Source organism: Alligator mississippiensis, chromosome 4 (genome assembly GCF_030867095.1).
Source record: "Alligator mississippiensis isolate rAllMis1 chromosome 4, rAllMis1, whole genome shotgun sequence".
NCBI lineage: Eukaryota > Metazoa > Chordata > Crocodylia > Alligatoridae > Alligator > Alligator mississippiensis.
Genome location: NC_081827.1, coordinates 215,223,719 through 215,249,233, shown reverse-complemented (window position 1 = coordinate 215,249,233; position 25,515 = coordinate 215,223,719). Strand labels below are relative to the sequence as shown.

The 25,515-nt window shown below is 41.8% G+C and overlaps 1 protein-coding gene across 5 annotated transcripts in view; it reads left to right on the top strand.

Moving 5' to 3' along the window:
• B3GALT1 (beta-1,3-galactosyltransferase 1) overlaps positions 1-23,199 on the top strand; it is a 403,400-nt gene extending 380,201 nt beyond the window's left edge. For all 5 annotated transcript variants that reach the window (XM_059727312.1, XM_059727311.1, XM_059727313.1 and 2 more), the window contains one exon: positions 15,977-23,199. In XM_059727312.1, coding sequence (XP_059583295.1) covers positions 16,206-17,186 — 981 coding nt within the window. In that variant the 5' untranslated portion in view covers positions 15,977-16,205 and the 3' untranslated portion in view covers positions 17,187-23,199. The remainder of the gene's footprint in view (positions 1-15,976) is intronic.
• The last annotated feature ends 2,316 nt before the right edge of the window (positions 23,200-25,515 follow it).

Here is a 25,515-nt window from a genome sequence, read left to right as displayed (position 1 = left end):
ACTGAGTCATAGTTATTGAAATTTCTAAATGGAACTGACTGATGTTCTGACTAAATCTGGCTGATCAGTTTTAGTAAACTTCCTCCATTTGTGGCCACTCTGATTCTTCTTTAACAAGAGAGGAAGGCAGCCAGGAATACTGAAAAATAAAAAGAATGTTCTGAAAATCTTTCAAATCAATTCCCATTGACCAAATATTTTCACACAGCAATGTACCAGTATAAGCAAAAGGTCAAAGCTTTGACTAAGACTTGAATGGTTAATTCACACTAGTTTCTGTACCTAACAGCACACATGAGAATTGTGTGCCTACCATCACATCTGTCTGCCTCTGCACAAATGACCCATTTACTGCTGTTCAGACTGCAGCCTTCAGAAGGAGTCTAGAACAAGTCTCAGACACAGCTGGAGCAATAGCAAGACACCTTAAACAGCCAGTCACTGCATAATATATATGTGTTAATGAGATTTGTCAGCATAAATAAGTGGCATGGTTGCCATAATACACTGAAAGTTTAACTGCCACATTTTTTAAAGCAAGTAGTGATTTTGGGTATACAACTTGGGGCCTTGAAACCTTGAAAGAGGCCTGTTTTTTTCCAAAAAATTGTTGTATTAGCTGAATTTGGGGAAAAATCTGATATCTTTTAAGATGGGCACCCAAAAATGAAAGCACCTAAATGCATTCATTGTTTTTTTTAAATTTGCAAATGCAAAAAAAATACCTCATTGCAGAGCCACTGGCGGGAATATTTGAACGCTCATGGCGCATGGGCCTAGTCCCGGAGGACTGGAAAAGGGCCAATGTGGTCCCCATTTTCAAGAAGGGGAGGAAGGAGGACCCAGGCAACTATAGACCTGTCAGTCTCACCTCCATCCTTGGCAAAATCTTTGAAAAAATTATCAAGGCTCACATTTGCGAGAGCCCGGCAGGACAAATTATGCTGAGGGGAAACCAGCACGGGTTCGTAGCAGGTAGATCGTGCCTGACTAATCTAGTCTCTTTTTATGACCAGGTTACGAAATGCCTGGACACAGGAGGAGGGGTGGATGTCGTATACTTAGACTTCAGGAAGGCCTTCGATACGGTATCCCACCCCATACTGGTGAACAAGTTAAGAGGCTGCGACTTGGACGACTACACAGTCCAGTGGGTGGCGAATTGGCTGGAGGGTCGCACCCAGAGAGTCGTGGTGGATGGGTCGGTTTCGACCTGGAAGGGTGTGGGCAGTGGGGTCCCGCAGGGCTCGGTCCTTGGACTGATACTCTTTAATGTCTTCATCAGCAACTTGGACAAGGGAGTGAAATGTACTCTGTCCAAGTTTGCAGATGAGACAAAGCTATGGGGAGAAGTGGACATGCCGGAGGGCAGGGGACAGCTGCAGGCAGACCTGGATAGGTTGGACAAGTGGGCAGAAAACAACAGAATGCAGTTCAACAAGGAGAAATGCAAAGTGCTGCACCTAGGGAGGAAAAATGTCCAGCACACCTACAGCCTAGGGAATGACCTGCTTGGAGGCACGGAAGTGGAAAGAGATCTTGGAGTCCTAGTGGACTCCAAAATGAACATGAGTTGGCAGTGTGACAAAGCCATCAGAAAAGCCAATGGCATTTTATCGTGCATCAGCAGATGCATGACGAATAGATCAAAGGAGGTGATACCTCCCCTCTATCGGGCGCTGGTCAGACCGAAGTTGGAGTACTGCATGCAATTCTGGGCGTCACACTTCAAGAGGGATACGGATAACCTGGAGAGGGTCTAGAGAAGGGCCACTCGTATGGTTAAGGGCTTGCAGACCAAGCCCTATGAGGAGAGACTAGAGAACCTGGACCTTTTCAGCCCCCACAAGAGAAGGTTGAGAGGCAACCTTGTGGCTGCCTATAAGTTCATCACGGGGGCACAGAAGGGAATTGGTGAGGATTTATTCACCAAGGCGCCCCCAGGGGTTACAAGAAACAATGGCTACAAGCTAGCAGAGAGCAGATTTAGACTGGACATTAGGAAGAACTTCTTCACAGTTCGAGTGGCCAAGGTCTGGAACGGGCTCCCAAGGGAGGTGGTGCTCTCCCCTACCCTGGGGGTCTTCAAGAGGAGGATAGATGAGCATCTAGCTGGGGTCATCTAGACCCAGCACTCTTTCCTGCCTATGCAGGGGGTTGGACTCGATGATCTATCCCTTCCGACCCTAACATCTATGAATCTATGAACCTTTATATCCCCCCCCCCCCAAATTCTGAATGCAATAATTCTACTCTATATATATTTTTAAAACAAGCAAGCAAACAAACTTAGTTTCAGCTGTGGACCAAGACCCATTTCATTCAGGTACTGCAAAGTGTTTGGAATGTTTAATAAACCTTCAAATGAAGCTGTTGGAAAATAGCTCACAATCCCCTGTAAAATCACCTATACCATCTGCCCAGAATTTCCTCAAGAAATTACTCTAAAAACATAGAGCCAGAAACATAATAGCTTCCCTGGATTTCTTTGTAGATGTGTTCTTAATGTTCAAGATAATTATCTTCTCAACAAGACTCGGCAATAATCACAGACTTTTACTTAAGTAATTTAAGATCTTCATAAATAGCTAAGACATTCCCATGTCTCAGTCTATTTGCAAATGAAAGCCATGTGCATGGAAAACCTTACAAAAATATCTCCTCAAGGAAACCAATTAGGGTTTGTTATATTTATTATAAACTATAGCAACGTTGCCTCTCTTCCTTCAGGTGTACAATCTTGGCAAAAGTGCATGGTGCTGCTTTGACTCAGTGATGCCTTATGCTTTCTGATAGACCTTGGAGTATCATGATGAGCAGCTGCTTCTTCTCTTAGGGTTCTCACCTGGGGTGCTCCACTAGGGCTGCATGTTGTCACTGCTTCTAGTCAACGTTTATCTAAAGCCTGTAGGAGAGAGTGAGAACTACCACATCGATAATACAAAGGTTTTCAAGGTTGAAAGTTATATGCGTTTACACTGCAGTCTTCCCATTATCCCATGGCAATAATATAACTGGAATTCAGATGAACAAAAGCTAACTCAGGCCTAACCAGAGAAAGACAAATTATCATGATAAAGGGGAAGCCCTTCAGAATATTGACACATCATAATTAACAAATAGCATTTACTGAATTTCTTTTTATATCTGCTTGATAATTGCTTCTGAGCTGTGTTTCCCCCCTCAGACCTGATGAAGGATGCCTAGCATTTGAAAGCTTGTCTAACTTTATCTCAACCATGCCATTGGTTCAATAAAAGATATCACCCCAGAAATCCTTGCCTCCCTGAAATATATTAATTAGTTTAATTAAGGTATTAATTTCTGCATTCATTAATGCATACATGCATTTGTTCATTGCCTAGCAAATAATTATTGGTGTACAGAGAGCTCATGAAAGGTTCACAGAGAATTTTCATTGTTCATATGGAGTCTGTTACAATACTTGCACAATACTAGCTGTTTTCTTTCTAGATGCTACCTTACAGAGCCTGAATAGCCAATAGTGTAATCAACTAGACAATTCAAAGTCACATTCTGCAGACATTAAAATAAACCCTTTTTTTTTTTTTTTTTTACAAACTATCCACATTCTAATAAAGCCAGAGCACTCACATGCTCATAAGGAGACTGGTGGGGCTTGGAAGAAGGTCTGGTTACATTCAGGCTTTACTGGAACAACCTAAAAAAAATTAGGAGTTCAACATCCCCTCTCCTTGCAATAAAAAAGTTTTTCCCCCGCAATAGAGAGGAAAACAGAAGACAAGCCTCTTTCCAGCCTAATCCCAAAGCTGCAATCTACCCCTGTTCTGGCTAGCAAAAAGCCATATCAGATGTCCTCATGACACTTTGTACCCTATTAATACACAGTCTCAATACCAAATTCAACCCACTGATGAAAAGTTGGTGGCAGCATAACATAAAAGCAATTCTGGCAATGACATTGTCTTCAGTTCAACACAAAATTAGTACCACAAAAATACTCTAATATTTTTATTATTCTTTTTCATATTTAAGGCAACTTCTTAAAAACATCTTTGTGACTATATTTAAAATGACTGAAATGTATACATGCTGAAGAATTAGTACTATCTGCACAGGGAGTTAATTTAAGAAATGGTATTAATGTGCATAAGTTAAAACACATTAAGTCACCACCTGTATGCTCTTGTTCAGAAAAATGCGGGGCATGTCCTGAGGCAATCAGAGGCTGGATCCTCCACAGAGATGCTCTGGCTGCCAGAGCGTCTCTATGGTTGGCCCTCGCCCTGGTGCTGAAGCAGGCAGTATGCTGGCAGCAGGGAGATGGACCCAGGCTGCAGTGCTGGTAAGTAAGGGGTCGGGGGGCTGGAGGAGTGGGGAGAGGCCCATGGGAGGGACCCCTGATGGGCGCCCACTCCCCCAACCCACCCGATCCCTGGTCCACCCAGCCCTATCCCCCGCCTGCCTGCTGAGCCCCCCGATCCCCGCCCATCCTGGCCCCACCCCCAGCCTCCCCCCCGTCCCTGCCTCACCCAGCCCCACCCCCACCTGCCCTCTGAGCCTCCCCAATCCCTGCCGTGTCTGGACCCATCTCCCAGCTGTCCCCCAAGTCCCCCCCCCTAGTCCCCCGCAATCCCTGCAGCCAATGGGGGGTCTAGGGAAGTGCGGGGGTGGGGCTGGGTGGGGCAGCCATTGGGGAACTGCAGGAGCTGGCAGGGGATGGGGCCAGGCAGGGCAGCAATCAGGGGGCTGGGGGAGCAAGTTGGGATGGGGCATGTGGGCCCTGTTGGGGGGCTGTAACCCCTGTGGGGGGGCAGCAAAACATATAGGTATTTAGAATTCACTTTATTATGATGATAGAGACACTGGTAGGCTTTAACACTGTAGATATATCAGTAAAACGTTGCCCAACTGATTGCTGTCTCTGTCTGTCTCTATATATATCTAGTGTTCTTTTGTTTTAATTGTGGAGGAACATGGATTTCAGAGTATTTTATAGAGTGACATTGAGATTTTTTTATCAGAAATTTGTCAATTTTCCAATAGGAAACACCAGAAACATCCTGCTAGGGAGGCCAGTGGAAGGACCCTGCCTGCTCAGAGCTGGCACCCAGGACCCAGCTGGAGGTTTCATAGTAGCTAGAGTCAGGAGGGACCTGAACAGATCATCTAGCCTGACCCCCTGCCACAGGCAGGAATGAATGCTGGGTTCACAAGACCCCAGAGAGGTGATCATCTAACCTCCTCTTGAATTTGCCCAAGGTAGGGGCGAGGACCACTTCCCTGGGAAGTTGGTTCCAGAGTTTGGCCAACCTAACTATAAAATATTGCTTTCTGATCTCTAACCTAAACCTATTCTCCATCAGCTTATGACCATTGTTCCTTGTCACCCCAGGTGGTGCTGGGGAGAAAAGAGCTCTGCCTATTTGCTGATGATCCCCCCTGATGAGCTTGTAGGCAGCCACCAGGTCCCCCCCCAGCCTCCTCTTGCTGAGGCTGAACAGGTTCAGGTCCTTCAGTCTCTCCTCATAGGGCCTGTCCTGCAGCCCTCTCACCAAGTGAGTGGCCCTTCTCTGAACCCTCTCCAGGCTGGCCACATCCCTTTTGAAGTGTGGCACCCAGTACTGGACACAGTACTCCAACTGCATCCTGACCAAAGTCGCATAGAGGGGGAGTATCACTTCTCTGGACTGGCTTGAGATGCACCTTTGGATGCATGACAAGGTATGGCTGGCCTTGCTGGCTGCGGTCTGGCATTGGCAGCTCATGTTCATCTTGGAGTCAATAATGACTTCAAGAGCCCTTTTCACCTCTGTGCTTTCAAGAAGGGAACTCCCCAGCCTGTATGTATGCTGTGGATTCCTTCTCCCAAGGCTGACCTCTTGGCCAATTAGGGCCAGGAGGACATGCTTTGACCGTTCTAAGCAGGCCACCACACTGGGAACATCTTCCAGGCAACAGCTGCCCAGATGGCTGGGCAGGGGCACACATGGCAGCAGTGGCGCACAAAGGCCAACCGTGCAGCCACAGCCCACTGGCAGCTGGCCCAGAGGGGCAGATGCCTCTACTGGCTGTGCAGTCCCCATCCAGGTCTGGCAGGTGCACAGCAGATCACAGCCAGGCAGCAGCCCCCACTGCCACACTGCTGCAGTGAGTAGAGGGTGCAGGGAACAATCAGGGCTGCTTCAGCAGTCCAGCTGGCACAAGGGGTAGTGTCCCCAGGTACCAATTGACTGGGCCCCAGATGCTCCTGAGAGGCGAGTAGCCATGAGCTACTTGCCAGGGCAGCTTTTTATACTGATGGGGCCAGGGCAGGGCAGTTTTTTATACTGCTGGGGACAATGCAGGTGCTGGCCCCAGGCTCTAGCTCCCCCTGGCTGCAGATCCAGAAGGAGACAGGCAGGGTTATTTTGCCCCAAGTGGCACAATTTGCTCGACACTCAAGTGCGTGTCCGAGCATGTGCGCCGAGCCAAAAAGCCTTGGCTCAAATTTACACCGCTTCTATTTGAGGTGCTGCAAGCGCATGTGCCTGCATGTGTGGACACACCCAACATGCCCCAACCATAAGCATATTAGTAGATGTACTGAAGTCAAAGTTAGGGAATTGCTAAAATACCTTGCTGAATCAGGACTATATTTAAGATAAGAATTTGGCAACCTTTGACATTCTCACTTACTAGCCCATCTTCTCATATTGAACATGCAGTTCATTGCTAAATTCATATTTTCTTGCCCAATAAATCATGCATTATTATTACTGCAGCAGACTCATGCCTTTGTGCAACAACAGCATTACTGGAATTACTGTATGAGAACAACATTACTGGAAATAATTTACATGATCTTTTGTCCCTTGGCCAACAGAACTGAAGTGGCACAGCTACTTTTCTAGTCTTGCCTGCATTATGCCTGAGAGGGCCAGAGACCAAAAATCAGCCTCTCATTTGTGATGTTCTTCCCCCCTCTGGATACTGCTAAATTATTCCTGGCAGAGCCAACTTACCTTGAAGCTCAGAAACATTCTTTAAAATAGTAAAAAGTTTGCCTTGGGAAAATACATGATTTCAGGTATTAGGCAGACAGAGAAAACAGTCTGCCTAATTCTATATAGACTTTCCTATCTTCTTCCTGCCCTAATTCATATACACATTGCTTGATTTAAAAATACAGAAGTTGAGCAGACTTCTGTATTATCAATATACATCAGATATTTCTAAGACCCAAATATAAGTGTCAAAGGTAACTGCACATAATACAAGTTTGTTGGTCTAGAACTGTTGCTTCCTTCCTTGAGTTTGAGAAAGCATTTAAATGGAATCACCATTGAATACTTTTCTCAGTCTTACTGACTGTGAGGTATGTCACAGAGCGAAGAGAACAGCATGTGTAAGCTCCCCTACGAAAATAGTGACAGCAGATCACTGACTCCCATATCAAATGGCTCTGTGCAATTAAGCATGGTGGGAATACTTTTAAGCTTTCATATTGTGTTTAAGATGGAACATTTTCAAGATATTAAATTAAAGTCAATAAGATACTACTTTTTCATACACTTCTAGAAGAGTGTCTGCTACATGATTTATAGTTTCATGGGGCAGAAGGCTACAAGAATCATGTTAAGCCTTCTAACATTTTTACTTTATATGATCTAAAAGCCCATAAAGTGTTTGATATATTTGCATACACTGATGAGCCAATATTTTTATGTCACCATTGTTGCACTCTCTCTGAAAATGTTAAGCAATAGAGCATCCTGTCATGGTTTGTAGAATGTTCAATGCCAAATGGAAAGCTGATAATAGAAATAGAAATTCTGGGACATGTAGCATGGCAAACACACAAAAATCTCTATTGTGCTCTGAATATAGCTATCTCATAACAATTTTGTGTTGTATGTAGGACTCAGTGGATTTACCATCAAATCAGAAAGGTTACCTAGAAAATTATTCCTGCTTGCTGGCTGTCATACAAAAGGCCATCAGAACCTGTATAGATAACGGAAAACTTTAATAATGAGATTCTGATAACTTCATGCTAATATGAAAAGTGGCATGTCTAAACACACTCCAAGAGAGAGAAAATTCAAACTAGAATTCTGAACAAGGCTTTAATATTTGTTATGCACACAGTGCTAATATTCTAGATATGAAATTTGACCTAACATACTCTAGGTCCAAGTAATGAATCATCTATGAAATATTCAAATGTTGTATTCTACCTCCTGCTTAGATCATTTAGATATTAAATAACCTGCCTTCTGATGATAAATGTCCTATTAATATATATCCTTTAAAAAAAGAACAGAATTAAATTATAATCACTGTTTGTATCAGGTATTAAATAATTTAGGAAGACTTATTCTCCCTATTGCAATTAGTAGGATCTGATTTCAATTGTTCATCCTCATAGTTCACAAAAATCCTTCTATTTTTTTCTTGATAGACTAGACATGCTTAGGAATCTATTGAAATTTCAGAGTTTCCATACTGTTATGACTATGGTCCTGATATATATTAGTTTATATAATAATGTAAAATAAGGGAAAAAATCTGTTAATGCAGGGGAAGCTAATGAAACAGAGCCATGTAACATCCTATATAGGTTGCACACACATCCAAAACAAGATGGTGATTTTTATGGCTAGGGACAGACATTCAAAAAGCCCAAGCCTGAATTGATTCACTCTTTGCAGGTTAGTCCAAGTTGTGCAGCTTAAACTGATTAATAACTGGACAGACATGCTGTGTTAAACCAGGAAATGCAGGCACGTGCCTGCCGTGGCTCAAACCAGAAGCCAGGGGGCACTAGAGCATGCCTGCCAGCCACTGCCAAAGGGGAGGAAAGAGAGATGACCTCCAAGGCTCTCACCCCTCCCTACTGGAGCAGAGGGGGAATGGCTAGGCACCAGCCAAAGCTAGCAGACACAGGGGATGCCAGCATGGGGAAAAAGTCCTTTCTCTGAAGCAAGGTATTGAACACAGCAATTTGCAAAGCCTACAACAGGGAACCACCAATACTCTTTGCCTATGCGAAGATGCAGCCAAGTAACACAGCATATACAGCTTAGCCTAATTTAAGAAGTAAACCAGAAAGACAAGAGTTAGTCTTACTAATCTTGAGGGCAAAGTGTCTCCTTACAGCCAGGCATTCAGAAAGGCTTTGTTTACACATTCTGCTTTATAATGTAAATGTAGCTTTCTGCATTCTTTGGTGAAGCTGCCTGCAGCTTCCCTTTACATCTCCAGCATGTGTGATCACTGATGATTGTCAGGTCTTTGCCAAAACTTCCCACCTCTCAGTCTGGTCCTACAAGTCCTAGCTCTGGGCTCACAGATGCAGAGCTTGGATATGCACACAGATCTGCTTGCCTCTCTCCCCAGCTCCAGGACATGCAGACAAGCCAAGCCACAGAGACTGCAGCCAAAGCCCTGGCTGTTCCAGGGGAGAGAGGGGACAGAGGGAGCAATTAACTCTGCCCCTGCCTGTTTGCAGACAAGCCATGGAGGTACAGCTGGGAAACAGCAGCTGTGGTCCCCAGGGTTTGCCAATGGAGGGGGGAGAAATTTGCCTCAGGGGCCATGGCAGGCCAGAGTCTGGCCACACCCTGCCTCTCTGCTGGCTAGAGAGCATAGGGGAGGGGTCAGCCCTGCTGTGGAGCAGAGAGCCCTGCCCAGCCCAAGGGGATGCTGGGAGTCTGGGACAGACATTGCATAAACTGGTTTGAGCCAAATCAGTTAAGTCTGATATTACATTCAACCAGCTTTATCTCAAACCAGTTTCAGCCATTTTCAAACTGGTTGATGTGCACTGAACATCAGTTCTGTTACAGGTTTAAACCATTTTCTGATCACTTAAACAGTTTATGTGTAATGTCTGTCCCTACCCTATGAGATAAGTTAAAACCAGGTGAAACTGCAGAGCTATGTGATAATTTGTGCCTTTGATACATCTGGTTGAGAATTTTCCAATAAAGCTGGTTTTCATCAAAAACTACTAATTTGTTGAAACTAAAACCTTCCGTGGGCATGTACCAGGTCTGATTAAATATGTGTTAGGAAAGGTCTCTCAGGTGCAGGATAATTTTTTTGTTCAAAACCAGAAAAAGGTGGAGGGAAGATGGCATACCATACACTCCATGGTATTCATAGCCATTCCAGGTCATTCTCTCTCCTGCTCAATGTTTTCCTTTTGTATTAAATCCATTGGATCAAGGATTTCTCCCTTTCCTCTTTTCTATCCTCTTTTCTGTTTTTTTCACAAAAATTCTCAAGTGACCTTTGATTCATTCCTATATTGAACAGGGGGAAAAAATAGAAATTTCCAGCATTTTCAGAGACTAGAAATCCATCTGCACATAACCATCATTACTAAGATTATGTTGAACAGTCCACGTGTTGAAACAGCTTTCAAATGCCTATCTTTTGCCTTTTTTGACAAAATAAGCCAACAAGAAAAATAGAGATCTGAAGAATTTCATTTCAAGTGACACTGACCCAAGAATGATAAATACTCACTCCTTAATGCATTTTGGCTTTAGGTTTGATATTGGGTGAACTTTTTACTCCAGCTACCTATCAAATCCTTTTCCTAATGGTATGAAGTATTTGTTATTTTTAGCCTTCTTAGAGATCACAAGTTATTTGATCTAAAAGTCATGACATTATGGATAGAAAAGCTATTTTATATAATTTTCCAATTTCTAACACTTATTGGTTATAATGTTCTTTTCTCTCAGAAGTCTGTATAGTTACTCATGGTAAGTAATGCACCTGCCTTTTTTAGAGAAGAGCTGTGGAAAACTGTAACCTTTTTGTAAAGATCCAATATATAATTTCCTGATATAGCTCATGTAGTATATGCAGAATATTTCATAGAGCAGTGCAAGATAAAGCTATTACAGACATTTGATTCCATAGGTGACATACACTGACTTACCTATTTCATGTTTGGCATCCTAAACACTTGAACAGGCCATGAAAATAAAAGAAAATACTTGAAGTAAGAAGATCTTTCTGGACCAATAGACCAATGTAAAGGCTCAACCATTTCTCATAGGCTATATACATCCTTATCATTACCTTTTAGTTGAAAAAGAGGTGGCTTAGCATGATCTACAAATCAACTACAAACTATATACTAAATAAACTAAATAAAAATTATTCATTCTGGTTTTGCAGATCAGTGATCCACAGACCTCAGTTTAGGAATGTCTGATTTAGGGGGAAGATAGCAATATAGGACCTATGATTTTTAAGCTGTCATGACTCCACATAGATCTGATAGAGAATTTGTCTGTGTAAAATTCATGTAAATATACATAGACATACATCATATACATATACAAACATACACAGTAGGGCTATGCAAAATTTTGGCAGCCGTTTCATTTTGGAGTTGTTTTGGCCTGTTTCGACCTGAAACATCGAATACAAAATGAAACAGAAGGCTCCAAAACATCTCTGAAACAAAATGAAACCATCCAAAATGTTTTGGAAATGTTTTGGATGTTTCAGATGTTTTGGAGCTGGGCTTTCAGGGAAACAGAAACTAAGGAGAGGGAGGAGGAAGAGGGGTGGAAGGACTGCTCTGATATTGACATCTGTAGCTGGCCAGTGTCTGCAATCTGTCCCTGATGTCCCTTCCAATCCCAGTACTTTTGGTGGAGGAATGGCAGACTGCTGTCATCCTGCAAACAGATCCAAGGTCTCATGCCCCCCGGAAGGAGTCTGGCACAGCCCTGCAGCCCTCCCTGAGGGCGCAGGCCGCTTGAACTGTGTGCAAGTGACAGCATACTACCACTGCTGGCTGGGGCCAGTGCTAGCACCCAAGTCTGCTTGGCACAGCCTGCACCAAGCACAGCTGGGGGAGCTGCAGGAGAAGCCCCCATGGCTTCCCTGCCTGGCCCCATCCTTCGCCCAGCCCAGCCTCTTGGCATTTAAAAAAAAAAAAAACCCTGTGCCTACTGGCTGTAGCAGAGGCTGTAGGGCAGAGGGGGCTCTGAGGCCTCCTGCCAGAGCCCTCCCATGCAGGCCCTGCTACCCAGTCTCCTGCCCACCCCCCCACCAGCAGTCCAGGAGTTTAAAAAAAACAAACAAAGCCCCGCACTCACCGGCTCTGTGAGCAGTGATCAGGGCCTCTGAGGGCTCATGGAAGATCCTCCCCATGCGGCTGAGTGGTGCCAGGCTCTGGCTGACATGTGGAGCCACCCCAGCTCCCAGACAGCATGCGGCTCCCTGCCTAGCCGCACTGCACCCGCACCATGGGGCAGCTGCCATGCGGGTGCCAGGTGGGGGGGGGTGATCCCTGCTGCCCCCCAGTGCCCTGTGCTGTGCCTGGGGGCTCTGCCATGAGCCCTCAGGTGCCCTGATCGCCACTGCCAGAGCCAGTGAGTGCTGGCTTCTTTTTTTCTTTTTCTTTTTTTTTTTTTAAGTGCTGGAATGCCGGGGCCAGGTGGGGGATGGAGGTTTCTCCCGCAGCTCCCCCTGCCCGGGGAGAGCCAGGCACAGCTGGAGGAGCTGTGTGAGAATCTGCAGCTGCCCAGCTATGCCTGCCTCTCCCCGGCAGATCTGAATCTCCGAAACAGTGTTGAAACTCTGAAACAGATTCAGCTGAATCGAAACAGAGCAGTGATCCAAAACACCGAAATGAATCACTATCCTCCGAAATGGCTGAATCTGAGATTGAAATGAGACACAGCCATTTCACACAGTTCTAATACACAAATACATATATTTGAAACCTCCTGCTTCGCTGCTATCTGTTTATCTCATCTTGGAATGAAATGTCATGCAATGGTGATAGTAGATAGCAAGTATTTTATTTATGTAGAAGCCCACATGGACAAAGATGGTGTTCAGACTTGGGAAAACTTTTGCCCATGTAGACAGATTACTAGACAACAGACCACCTAGTTTGAGACTTAAACGTAATAAGACTGATTGGGAGAGTCATAAGATGGAGGTGACTGCAATTTGAGAATAGCAGACATGTCACACCAGTCATTTTGAAGAAAGGGACTGAGAAGACAAGAGCCTCAAACAAACTGAACTAAACCACTGGGATGAGAATATAGAGACAGGAAAGGGTGCAGGTGCTTTATATTTTGTTTAGATTTGCATGCATCTTCTGCCATCTGATGTAATAAGTAAATGTTTTAAAAGTCATGCTTTCCTAATATATTGCTATATTGATTTCTCTTCCACTGTGGACAAGTTATGTTTTATTATGAAAGACAAATACCAAAACTGGAGGAATATACCCTAATGCTACAATGTTTAAGGTTTAACGGGTCACTCCTTCCTCAGCACAGTCCATTCTCACTGTAGTAGTTGTCTTCTGAGAAGCTCTGAGGGAAACTTCCCCACACAACAAAGTACAGTGGATTTTGAAGTGCTACCCTACCTAGGCCCATGTAAATTGACCATATAGCCTCATTTGAAAGTCATTTTTCACTATGCTGTCCCATGTTCTTTCAGAGCTGCCAAAAGTAACAAAGACGCTATCAAAGCTGCTTGCATTCCTCAAAGGAAATGTTAACAGCAGTTGTCCAGTGCTTTTAGATTAACTTAATCAAAACATTAATGTCATTTCAGATTTTGGTTGAGGTTTCTTGAAAAACTTTTGTGCACCAAGAAATGTGTTGTTGAACTACTAACAGCATCAGCTCACTTTTAACATGCCTTTTTGTAGGACTATTTTGCAGTACTAAAAGTTATCACTATAAAAGTGTCTCCTTTTTTTATTCTGAAAATACGGACACATAAGCATACGCTTGACCAACATTTCCTCTAAATGAGAGACAGCTTTAGCTGCAGACACACTACAAAATACCTAGAAAAGAGCTACAATCGCATCAGTTTATTAATGCTAGTCATCTATAGACTTCGAGGGATATTTATTCCATTTTTATACAGTACATTTTCCTCATATGGTACTTGTGTTTAGGAATGCAAGTATCAGTTAAAGTCTGCTTGAATTTCAGAGCATTTTCTTGTGCCAGGGCACATGTTAGTATAAGTTATAATGACAGTGGGATTGTAAGTATTCATATCTATATTCTAAATCCATCCAACAATGCTCGTGTTCTTAGTAAAGCAGAATGGAAACAATCCCATTTCTAATATAAGCTACTTTATAATCTACCTTGATACATTATGAGAACTTGTAAAAATCCAATAGGTACTGAAATTCCAGGCACCTCCTTTTTAAATGTCAGTGATGATTCAAAATTCTGTAACACACTTTTTCATTAGATATTATTCAAGATGAATCATTACCCTACATAGACCATTACCATGTTCTTCCAAAAATCTGATATATTTAATTACCAGGGATCTGAGTTTTCCATTTGCCATGGTAAAACATGGCAAAATATGGTTTTCCCTTTTAAAGGCAAAGTTCCAGCCTGTGAAGGGCTGCTTAGAGCTGGGGGAGTGGGACACAGGGCACACCATGTGCATGTGCACAGGCACACATGCATGCGGTAGCCATGCAGCATGGTGGAGAGCAGCTCCTGCAGCTCCTGGCAGATAAGTCTATGGGAGCAGGGAACAGGTGATACATGGGGGGCATGTGCCCCCTCCCCCACTCCCAATTTCTGCACCCACAGTAAGGTGTGCAGCTGCAGCCTGGCTAGACCAGCTCCAAGCAGGAGCTCCTTCTGCGGCCCAGTGGGTGGGACCCGGTGTGGGAGACAGCGCTTGCCACCATGGCCAACAAGGTGAGGCAGCAGCAGGGACCACAACTCTGCACTGCTGATGCCACCACTGCACCTCACCTTGGTAGCCACGGTGCCACAGCATTCCCTTCCAGGCTAGGTCCCCACCTGCTGGGCCACAGAAGCAGCTCCTGCCTGGAGATGGTCTAGCCATGCTGCAGCCCATGCCTCACTGTGGCCACAGAAATCTGGGGGTGACACATGGCCCCCGATGTGTTGCCTATGACCCTCTGCCCTGCCGTATGTTGCCTGTGCCCCTCCTGCCACCACGTGTCAGCTATGCCCACACCCCCCTTCCCCACACATCCATCTTGTTCCGAATACACTCACACCCCCTTCCTCACACACTGGAGGGCTGGGAGTGCAGGGCACCAGCAGGGATGGAGAGGGTGGGGGACTATGGTTCAAGAGTGCAAGGAACCTGCAGGGTTAGAGGCTTGGGGGGCAACAACATGGGCAGGGGCAGGCACCAGCATATCAGGGCTGCTCAGCACCACAAGCAGCAGTGGGGCAGCCACAGCTGGACCTGCATCCTGGTGAGCTCCAATTTTCTGTGATTAAAAAAAAAAAACTCAAATGCCACAATAGATAAGTATTTAGAACTTATTTTATTATAATGATTGAGGAACTGTTAGGCTTCCAAATTGCTTTAAATAGTAAATATATCAATAAAACACTGTGTTCCACTGATACATGCACACACATATATACACAGGGAGAGAGAGAGAGAGAGAGAGAGAGAGGCACTTCATTGTATTTGTGGAAAAGGGTGGATGGGGGGGTTTAATCAGAGAATTTGGGATTTTTAAACAAAAAACAGGATCTCTGTTCATTATAGTATCTTGTATCAGAGTATTTCATGGGAAAAAATTCAGGAGACAGATACATCTCTTAAATTAGTGTTTCTCAATCCATGGGTCACAAGAGTATATGAAAGGGTCACAAACACACTTTAGAAATGGCTTCTCCTCTAAAGGAGAAAACTGTGGGGAACCATGGTTTTCCCCTTGAGGCTGGCAGAGTTCCAGCCTGCAAGGGTCTGCTTGGGGCTCCCCATGCCCTACACACTGGGAGATCTGGGGCTTGGGGGTGGGGGGCAGCGGGCTGGGAATGTGGGTCAGGACTGGCCATCAATGTTTACAGATGGGTCCGGATACAAAAAAAGGTTAAGAATCACTGTCTTAAATCATATTAACTGTCAATCACACTAGTTATATTTTTCTAACACTTAAGTATTTATAAGATAAAAATGGAATTTTTTTTCTCATATTTTTCAGAAATAAGACAATATTCCAAGAAATGGAAGCTGCTGCTATACAAAGGAAGAAAGACAAAGTAACTTCAGGGTTAATATCCTCTACTTGAGATCCATGAACAATTATACAGTTACTTTTCTATATCGAACTTTAAGGTTTGTTAATAATATGCTGCCTTTGTGGGACTCAGAAATGCTAATGGTAAGAAGGCTATTTATTCACTGCACTGAATAGAAGAGCTGCAGGAACAATGGCTTCAAAGGTCTCATGTTTATATGTGCTAACAGTAGTTTGTTGGGCAAGTGCTCTTTGGTACTTAAGTATAACACGTCCTACTTCTTCCTACAGTGGCCATAGACAGTTCAATACCATATCAATAGCCAGGAAAAATGTCTCTTTTGGCAACATAAGAACTCGACCTATAAATCCACATTCATTTGATTTTCTTATAAATGAGCCTACTAAATGTGAGAAAAGCATCCCTTTTCTAGTCATTCTTATCAGCACAACTCACAAAGAATTTGATGCAAGACAAGCTATTCGAGAGACATGGGGAGATGAAAACAACTTTAAAGGCATTAAAATTGCCACTCTCTTCCTCCTAGGGAAAAATTCAGATCCTGTGTTAAACCAGATGGTAGAGCAAGAAAGTCAAATTTTTCATGATATTATCGTGGAGGACTTCATTGATTCTTATCATAACCTCACCCTTAAAACATTAATGGGTATGAGGTGGGTGGCCACGTTTTGTTCTAAAGCAAAATATGTCATGAAGACAGACAGTGATATTTTTGTAAATATGGATAACCTTATTTATAAACTGCTCAAACCCAACACCAAGCCAAGAAGACGGTACTTTACTGGTTATGTTATCAATGGAGGACCAATTAGGGATGTCCGCAGTAAATGGTACATGCCTAGAGATTTGTACCCTGATAGCAATTACCCACCATTCTGTTCAGGCACTGGCTACATTTTTTCAGCGGATGTAGCAGAAATGATTTACAAAACTTCTCTGCACACTAGACTTCTTCACCTTGAAGACGTGTATGTTGGACTCTGTCTTCGAAAGCTTGGCATTCACCCTTTCCAAAACAGTGGCTTCAATCATTGGAAAATGGCCTACAGCTTGTGTAGATATCGCAGAGTGATCACTGTGCATCAGATAACTCCAGAAGAAATGCACAGAATTTGGAATGACATGTCAAGCAAGAAGCATCTTAGGTGTTAAGATTTTTACAGATGTAAATACTTTTTTTTTTACTTGCTTAAAGTGTAATCTAATGATTTACAGGCAGAAGTATGGAAATATACTTTGAGGGGTTTTTACTAATGGATTTTTCACTTTTATTTAGACTCCTGGTTTACAGACTTCAGGCTCCTTTCATAAAGGCACAAAAATTAAAAGGGGCCAGAGTCAAATCTAAGATTCTCTACATTCTCCTTGTCAGAGCATTAGAAATCAGCTCTTGATATATATGTACCAAAAACATAGTTCCTAGCCAGAACTGCAGTACAATTCATGCCTGAGCATCTGAGAGGGAACTCTGGTCCTCAAAAATAAAGACTCACAGTAACACCTGTATCTCATCCTCCACAAGCATGGCTTTTTGGTCTCTATGCTTAAATATGCACACAAATACAAAATATACCAAGTATGTATATTTATACAGTTTGAGTAGTATATGTTTGCACTGATTTTATACACCTATACTAACATATGTGTTTTACAGTACAATATGTGCAATGCCAGTCACTGCTGGCAGAAAGGCAGAATTTAGCCAAGTATGGAATACTACAATGAAGACATCTGTGTAACCTCAGCATCCTGCCTGGGAGCTCCACAGTTAAATGTGCCACACTTGCTCTAAGCATTCTTTCTTGAAATCTTAGGGCCTTGTTACACACTAATTTTAGGTGGCTCCTGGAGGTCTTAAACCCCAGATTGTCCACACATTAACACCTGAAACTAGTTTTAAGCTTAAAGTTAGGGCACTCCAGGGCAGGTTTATCTCTGATCTGTGTTACCTAGCTCATATTCCATTAATGTGTGGCCACTCCCCACAGATGAGCTACCCAAGTTGCAGCCCCCTAACATCCCAGGATACAGTGTTCCCTCCACCACCCTCCTGTCCTGTATGGATAAATTTGTATCCCCTGAACTCTACTGCTCCAGGGGTGGTTCTCAAGTCAACTCCCTCTCCTATCCCTGGGGGTATGACCTTCCCACCCCCAGGGTTGCAATCCTGTGCAAACAGCCTACAGAGAACACACCAGCTAGGCAGCTCCCAGGGCATGGATGGGTCCAGGAGTAAGGTCTAAGGGGGTTAGGGGTGGGGAACAAGGTAGGCAACCAGATTGGGTCCCCACAAGCTGGGGCTTCCTTCCTGGGATAAGGGTAGTAGCTCCCTCAAAAGAGCTTTCCCTCACTGCTCCAACCTCTCAGCCACTCCGGGAAGCACGAACAGCACCCTCCACACCCCAATCCAAATTTATAAAAACATGAGACCTCCTTTTATTTATCTCCTCTTTATTTCTTCTAAATTATTATTTTTAACTAATTTTTATTTTATCCTTCAATGGCTGACTTCCTTCATCCCACCCCCATATCCTTCCCCCATTCCCATCTCCTTTCCCTCTTCCATTTCATTACCCACCCCATTAACTATTCACCTCCCTGCTTTATATTCCTACCTCTTCCCAACATCCACAACCCATCTCACACGGCCCTCCCCTCCCCCCCCAAAGGAGGGATAGAAACCTGTCATGGCATATCAGCCCCATAGCAGCAACTCACACCTGTAGCTCCTAGTCACCAGCCCTCTAGTGGCAAGTCACAGTTGTGCCAGTGGGGAACAGAAGGTTTTCAGCCTTAAGGTGTGACTGATCCAAACTTGAGCTGGCTCTAACTCTGGTCAACGCTGAGCAGCTCAAAGTGCAACATGTCACAAGGTCCTTATTGGGATGCACTTAATGCTACATTAGGTGTTATGTTCCATTTTTAATGCATGTGGAGGATACGTGTTGTGCTTCACTGTGGCACTCCTTGACATTGTACTGAGGCACTGTAGACATGCCCCAGGATTCAGAATACCATAGATCTTAGATATAGCCCACCCACAAAAACCAAAATGTATGTCCTAAAAGGTGACACGTAGGTCAACAATTTAACACACAGTTTTCTCTCACTCTCAGTCTGAAATAGGGCCTCAAATATAATTTATGTTAACCTTAAATACAATCTGTTTAAAAAACAAGACCAAGCAGCTGTGTGCAACAAAACTACATTAAATACACATCATACCCATATTAATTATAATGATTCTAAAAATACCCTGGCTTTCTCTTTGTAAAAAAAGTGCAACATATCTCATTAGTACTGGTAAGTACTGGTAAGTATGTATATATATTTCTCTTTTAGTATTAATACTATCTTGGTCTTGAATTATTGAAATAGATATGTTATGGGCACCAAAAGCTTTTTTATAAAATCTTTACAGTGTATGCCACAGTGAACATGTAATTTTATTGAACAATCAAAATGTCAATTATAATAATCCTTTCCCAGTGGGATATTAAGTAAAAATAAATTTAAAATACACATCGTATAATCCTTATAAAGTATTAATTCTTAGATCTAATTTTGCTTTTTTATATAATTTATATTGCAATAAATGGAATTACTTCAGTTTTATAAGGGTTGCAGAACAGAATTTTGCCTATGCAAAGAAAGCAAAGTCAACTGTTCTGTAAGCAACTTAAGGAGCATATACCAACAGTTATATACCTTTTGAAAGAGGAAACAGATCTTCTTGACTTTTAGAACCAACATGTTCTATTTGGACCTCAGTATATACATCAGCTAAATTCTAGCCTTTTCAACAAGGTGAAGCTTCCAGTTAAGTTGTTAATGAACCAAGAAGTCAGTGAGGCCCAGTTCAGGATATCATTCCAACTCAGGATCTCCCTGAAGCATAGGTTTAATTTGAAGCATGTGTTGAAAATAATGGAATTCAAGCCCATTCTTAAGTTAAACAATGTTTTTAAGTGCTTTCATGAATCAGAGCCTGGGAAATCTCTAGGGCAGAATTTGATCTTCGGACTGCATAATCAGTGACTGCTTAATTTAATTTTCCTCTCTAGATGGAATTTAATTTTCCTTTCCCCCTTGAGAAATCCCTTCCATCCCTGGCCATTTGTTTTTCATACTGGTACATATCTACTCCTATATCTCAGTAGTACGCAATGAGAATAGATAGTAGGGCTATATTAATAATGAAAAAGTATTTTGTTTGAGTCTCTAAGAAATTTACTTTTACTGCCTTCCTGCCAGTGTGCTTCCTTTGATATTCTGCAAGTGGACTTTCTGGCAGGGTGCTCGCATGATCAAATTGCAAAGTAAATTTTCACCTATTCACACCAAAAATCTAGAGAATTACTCTCAATCACCCAGATGGACTAATCTCTAATAAAAAACAAATAAATTAAAAAATCAAATACAGGGGGTCAGAAAGTAATTTAGAAAATAAAATTCAAAATGCTTGCTTTGTTTTGGGAATGGTCAAAATGAAACTTTTTTTTTTTAATCATATTTTTTGTGAAAATGGTTCTCTCAAATTTCCATTTGCTGAAAAACAGTTTTCAGAAAATGCAAAACTTCCATAACTCTTTTGATGACCTATTTTGAAACATATTTTTTTGGAATATAATTTTAATATTGGCAGGGTTCTCTCCCCCCCCCCGAAGAATTCTGGAAAGGCCTTTTTTGTACAAAAGGTTTTGTTTAAAAACTTTAACTATTTGTAGTCACAATAAACTGCTCACATAGATGACAATGAATTAATTAAAATTCTTCACTGAATCTTTTTAGCACGTAATTCAAGAACATTGCTGCATGTTAACAGACAGTTTGCAAACATCAAAGAGGCAAAAATTAATCAAAATAATTTACAAGCTATGGATTATTCATAAAATTACAAATTCAGTGTTGGAGTGAAAAGTCTGAACTAATTTTGACTTTTTATCTGTTATTAATATGCCATAGGTGTGCATAGCACTTTATAAATGAATGAGTAAATGAAAGTGTCTGCCCCAAGCAGCTCACAATGTAATGATGCATTCTGCTAACTTCATTCACATGAACAGTACCACTGATTTCAAGGTAATGACTTGTAAATAAGATGATGGGCATTTGCTCTTTAAATCACAATGCTACACTACAACGAACAAAAACACTAGATAGGGGGCTTCAGAGTTGAAAGTGAGGTTTGTCCAGTTATTAGTAACCAAGAGTAGCCACTAACCACCAATTGTAGTAGCTTGTGTACCATTGTAGAAAAAAAGATAAAACAATGTTGGCTATAACCATTGAATTTGTTTCAATAAAATTAGGATAAATCCTTCCCAGCACACCTAGTCCTTGTTAAAGCTGCTCTTGCTTCTTGCCAAACTCTGAACTCTAAGAAAAGAAGGTTCAACTAACTGCACATATGAATATATGTATATAATATATATTATAAATATATGTACACACATTGGGTGAAATTCACCCTTCCATCCACAAGCCCAGGTACGTACAGGTGACTAAGTGGAGGCTGAGGGATTCAGTTCCTTCATAACCTGTGGGTAAACCACACGCTGCATGTGCAGCACCACCATAAACACTTATTGTATTTTACTCTAACTAGTAGAGGCTGGAATAGTTTCTGCTGTCCTTCTACACTGTGCAGTGATTTTTGGCCACTGGATCCACAGATGTATGGACCCTGTGGCCCTACCTCCTCCCTGCTGACCTATTTGAGGCCAGCAAAGAGACCACTCACTTTAGTAACCATAAAGGTTGCAGGGGTCCCATTGCTACCAACCACAAGACTAAAGAGTGGCCTGTAGGCCTTGAATATCCCATTTTATAAATAGACTGCCTCAGACAGCCTGAAAATTGCATTACATTTGGAAAGTATATCTTGAAAATACTTTTTCCTGGCATTTATAAATAAATAGATCTTTCAACTGAAATGTAAATGTTTATCATGGAACTTGTGTACATATTTCTAAGGCATTTGCTTCTGTATTCAGCTGTAGATATGTGTAGAATCTGCTTGCTACGTAACATTCTTTATGCATGGATCTGGGTTAGACATTATATTTGTCCAGTGTTTCAAAAGCCTTAAGCATGTGTGCCCTAATTTTTGAATGTAAGAACTTTTTTATGTCAAGTGAATTAAAAGAAAAACTAATTTTCTATTTTTATTAATTTTCTGATACTGGACTTCATTAGGTTGTCAAAGCCATGATATGGATTGATTATTTTCTCTTGGCTCAAAAAAACCTAGTATTGCAACCTCTAGCTGCAAAGGAAGCAATATGTTTGGTCATAAAACATGCACCTGTCCCTCTTACCCAGAAGTATTTGTGTGGCACTGAATACTGCTAAGTAGCAAAAAGCAGTATTTGCATTGGGCTTCCTAGAATGAAATCAAGTATTTGTGTTACTTCAAGGTCATTTTGTTTTAATAAGTGCGTGACAATTTGGATAAAAAGTGCTGGATTTTTATATCACTTTCATCCAAATAGTAACCAAATCATATTTGGTTTTTATTGAAATCTATACAAAGCACACAGCAGTGAGAAGCTGTTGGGGAAAGAAAAACAACCCCCCCCACCCCCCCTCTCTTTTGGAGAATTTTTTCACTGTAGCTTTTTCTGTCAAATGACTCGAGAATATTTAGACAGATGACCTACGATTCATTTTCCACCTTTCCTATTTAGATTCCTAATTGGGATTTTTTTAAACATAGAAGGCAAGGGCAATTTATAAATGAAGAAGGTATTTAACTAGAAAAGCTTGTTGATAGTAATTGAACTTTAGGTGTATCATTATATATGAATGGCTGTATTTATGTATTTATTTGTCAGAATTGTATATATTGTTTTATCTACCGTGTCTGTAAAAGTGCATTCTTTTAGTTTAAAGTATTATTTAGGGTTCCGTGGGGTTGCCAGTCAAACTGCTAATCAAGATACTATTTTTTTGTATAAATGTCAAAACAAAAAAGCAGAACAAAGTCAAATGGAAAACTAAAGGTGTCATGTAGGGTTTACTTCACCTTTTCTCTCAAAATGTAAACACTATTATCAGAAAGCACGATGCCAATGTATAGACACATCTGTCATGACAAAGTATTGTTCTGTAAAAGCAGATTTTTTTTAATCATTGGAAAAATAAAGAAGGAGAAACTATTGTATCTGGGGGTTTTTTTACTCAGCATTATGTAGGAATTTTACTCGGTTTGGTCATCATTTCTATATGAAATTCCTCAAACTGAAATACATATTGTCCAAATGTATTTAATGCAATCACAATAAGGGCTGGGATTTTTCAAAGGAGTCTGCCAGCCACTTCTTCAGCTCTTTTGACAATCCTAGCTGAAGTTGCTTAAGGTATGGCTATGCAGTTCTAAGCTACCAAGAGCCCAACTGGTCTGGGAAAGTGCCTTCAGTCTGGTCCAGTTTCTTCCAGAGATCCATGAAAGAGCCCACCCCCACAGCATCTCATTAGGATGGTGCAATGTATTCTTCTTTCTGGTTCTAACCAACTCTGTTGCATTCTCCACCATCAAGTGGGTGGCTTGAACCTCCAGATTAGTAGGAGGAATTGTGAAAGTCCCTGGGCTCGGTGGAGAGGGCTCTTGGTGACCCTCTCCCCTTCAGACCCCACACACAGTAGATCAAAAAAAGAAAAAATTACAACATAACCCAGTGTAAAGGAGGCCACATGAAATATAGTGCTGAAGCAGTTAGACATTTGAAAAGAGAAAGATCTAAATGGAGCTCCCTGTACATCTGAATGCTGTTCACCTTGTGTGACAGATGTGTGGGACAGCTTTCTGTAGGTTTCCCACAGACCCAAATATCACCAGTAAAAACAAAACTGGATTCTCTTTCTTCAAGGAAATATGGTCTGAATACTTTGAGATTATCAGGAAAACATAAAATAGTTCTTGACTACATATTTAGTGTAATAATATTTTTCTAGGCATGCATACAGCACACGACTTCAGGTCTTAACACCGAAATAACACAAAAAAGAGAAACTTTAATTTTGGAAGTTAATCAGACTAACTTTGTGCCTCCCTGGCCTTATTTCCTACCTGGAATTCAATGACAGCCAGAGCTGACCTTTGGTTTCAAAGCTTAGTAACCCAGAGGCCCTTACAGACATTGAGAGAGAAAAGTTATTTCATTCCTTCTTAGGGGAAATTCTAGCTTACACAAACCCAAATGCATTACTAAGTTTTACACCACTTTCATGTGGACCTCCTTATAGACCTCCTTATAGGCATTCTCACCTATAGGCATTCTCACCTACAGCAACCTTAGGCATGCAAAAGCATCTCTAGCAACACTCTTGTCTTAAAAATTATAAGGACCTGCTTTAAAGCAACTAACAGTTTGATAGTTTGACAGGCATCTATCTCACTGTCACAAGGTTCTCCTATTTTTACCATAATAGCCTAAGCCTAACTGTAACATTTACACAAGCTTTAGTTAATATATACAAGAAAGATACATGGATATTAGTACTAGTAGCACGGGTTTTATATAGCTTGATTATCTTAATTACAAGCATTCTATTTTCTCATTTGCTTAATTGATTGTCATAGCTTTCCAAATGAACTCACATTGCTGTAAGAGAACCCATTATAGTAAAAAAACTGCTGAAACTGGGTTATTCAAGAGAGAGACATGCTAGAGAAGATCTATATGGCATGTAACATCACCCTGAATAATATCTGCTTACCTTTCTCTTGTTAAAAATAGTAATTTATGAAATGGAAGAGAAGGCATATGGAAAAAGAAATGAGTAAGTCTTATTGATTCAGCAGCATCTATAAAAGTCAGCTCGAGTGTCTTCTCAGCTTGAAGTCCCTAATCCATGAAAAAAAATCCACTTAATTTCCTTTATAAAATCTGTAGACTTTGTTGGCTGTATATGTTATGCATCTTGCAATGACCTCAGTCTTCACCCAGAGGTGCCAATGAGCACAAGGTGATTTATTCTCCACATGAGGATTATTCTCCAGTGTTTACTTGGCAGTGATATTGCTACATGTCATGCAGTGCAGAATAACATGGTCTTCCAAAGTAGACTATTTTTTATTAGGGAAGAAGCTGACATCATCAATTTGAGGTCTGCTGACCACATACATAACCCACAGAGGGATCTGTTGTATCTTGAATTACCGATAATTGCAGGATGCTTTTTTTTTCTTTCATATAGTCATAGATTTTTGTAAGGCCAGACAGGGCCATTAAAGATCATCTAGTCAGTTTTCATTAACCCTGTGGAAACTACGGTAACTTTCCCAACTTGTGTTACCAGGAACTGGCTTATTTCCAAGGTAAAGAGACATTCCTTTAGCCAGGTTAAGACTGTAAGCGAACATCTCATCCTTATTCTTCTTTTTGAGTCCCTTCTGTGGTCTGTTGTTCCAGCATGATTTGCTTCTTGATGGTGTGTTCTTCTGTCCTCTCTCAGGCCCAAACTAGCAAGAAATTCA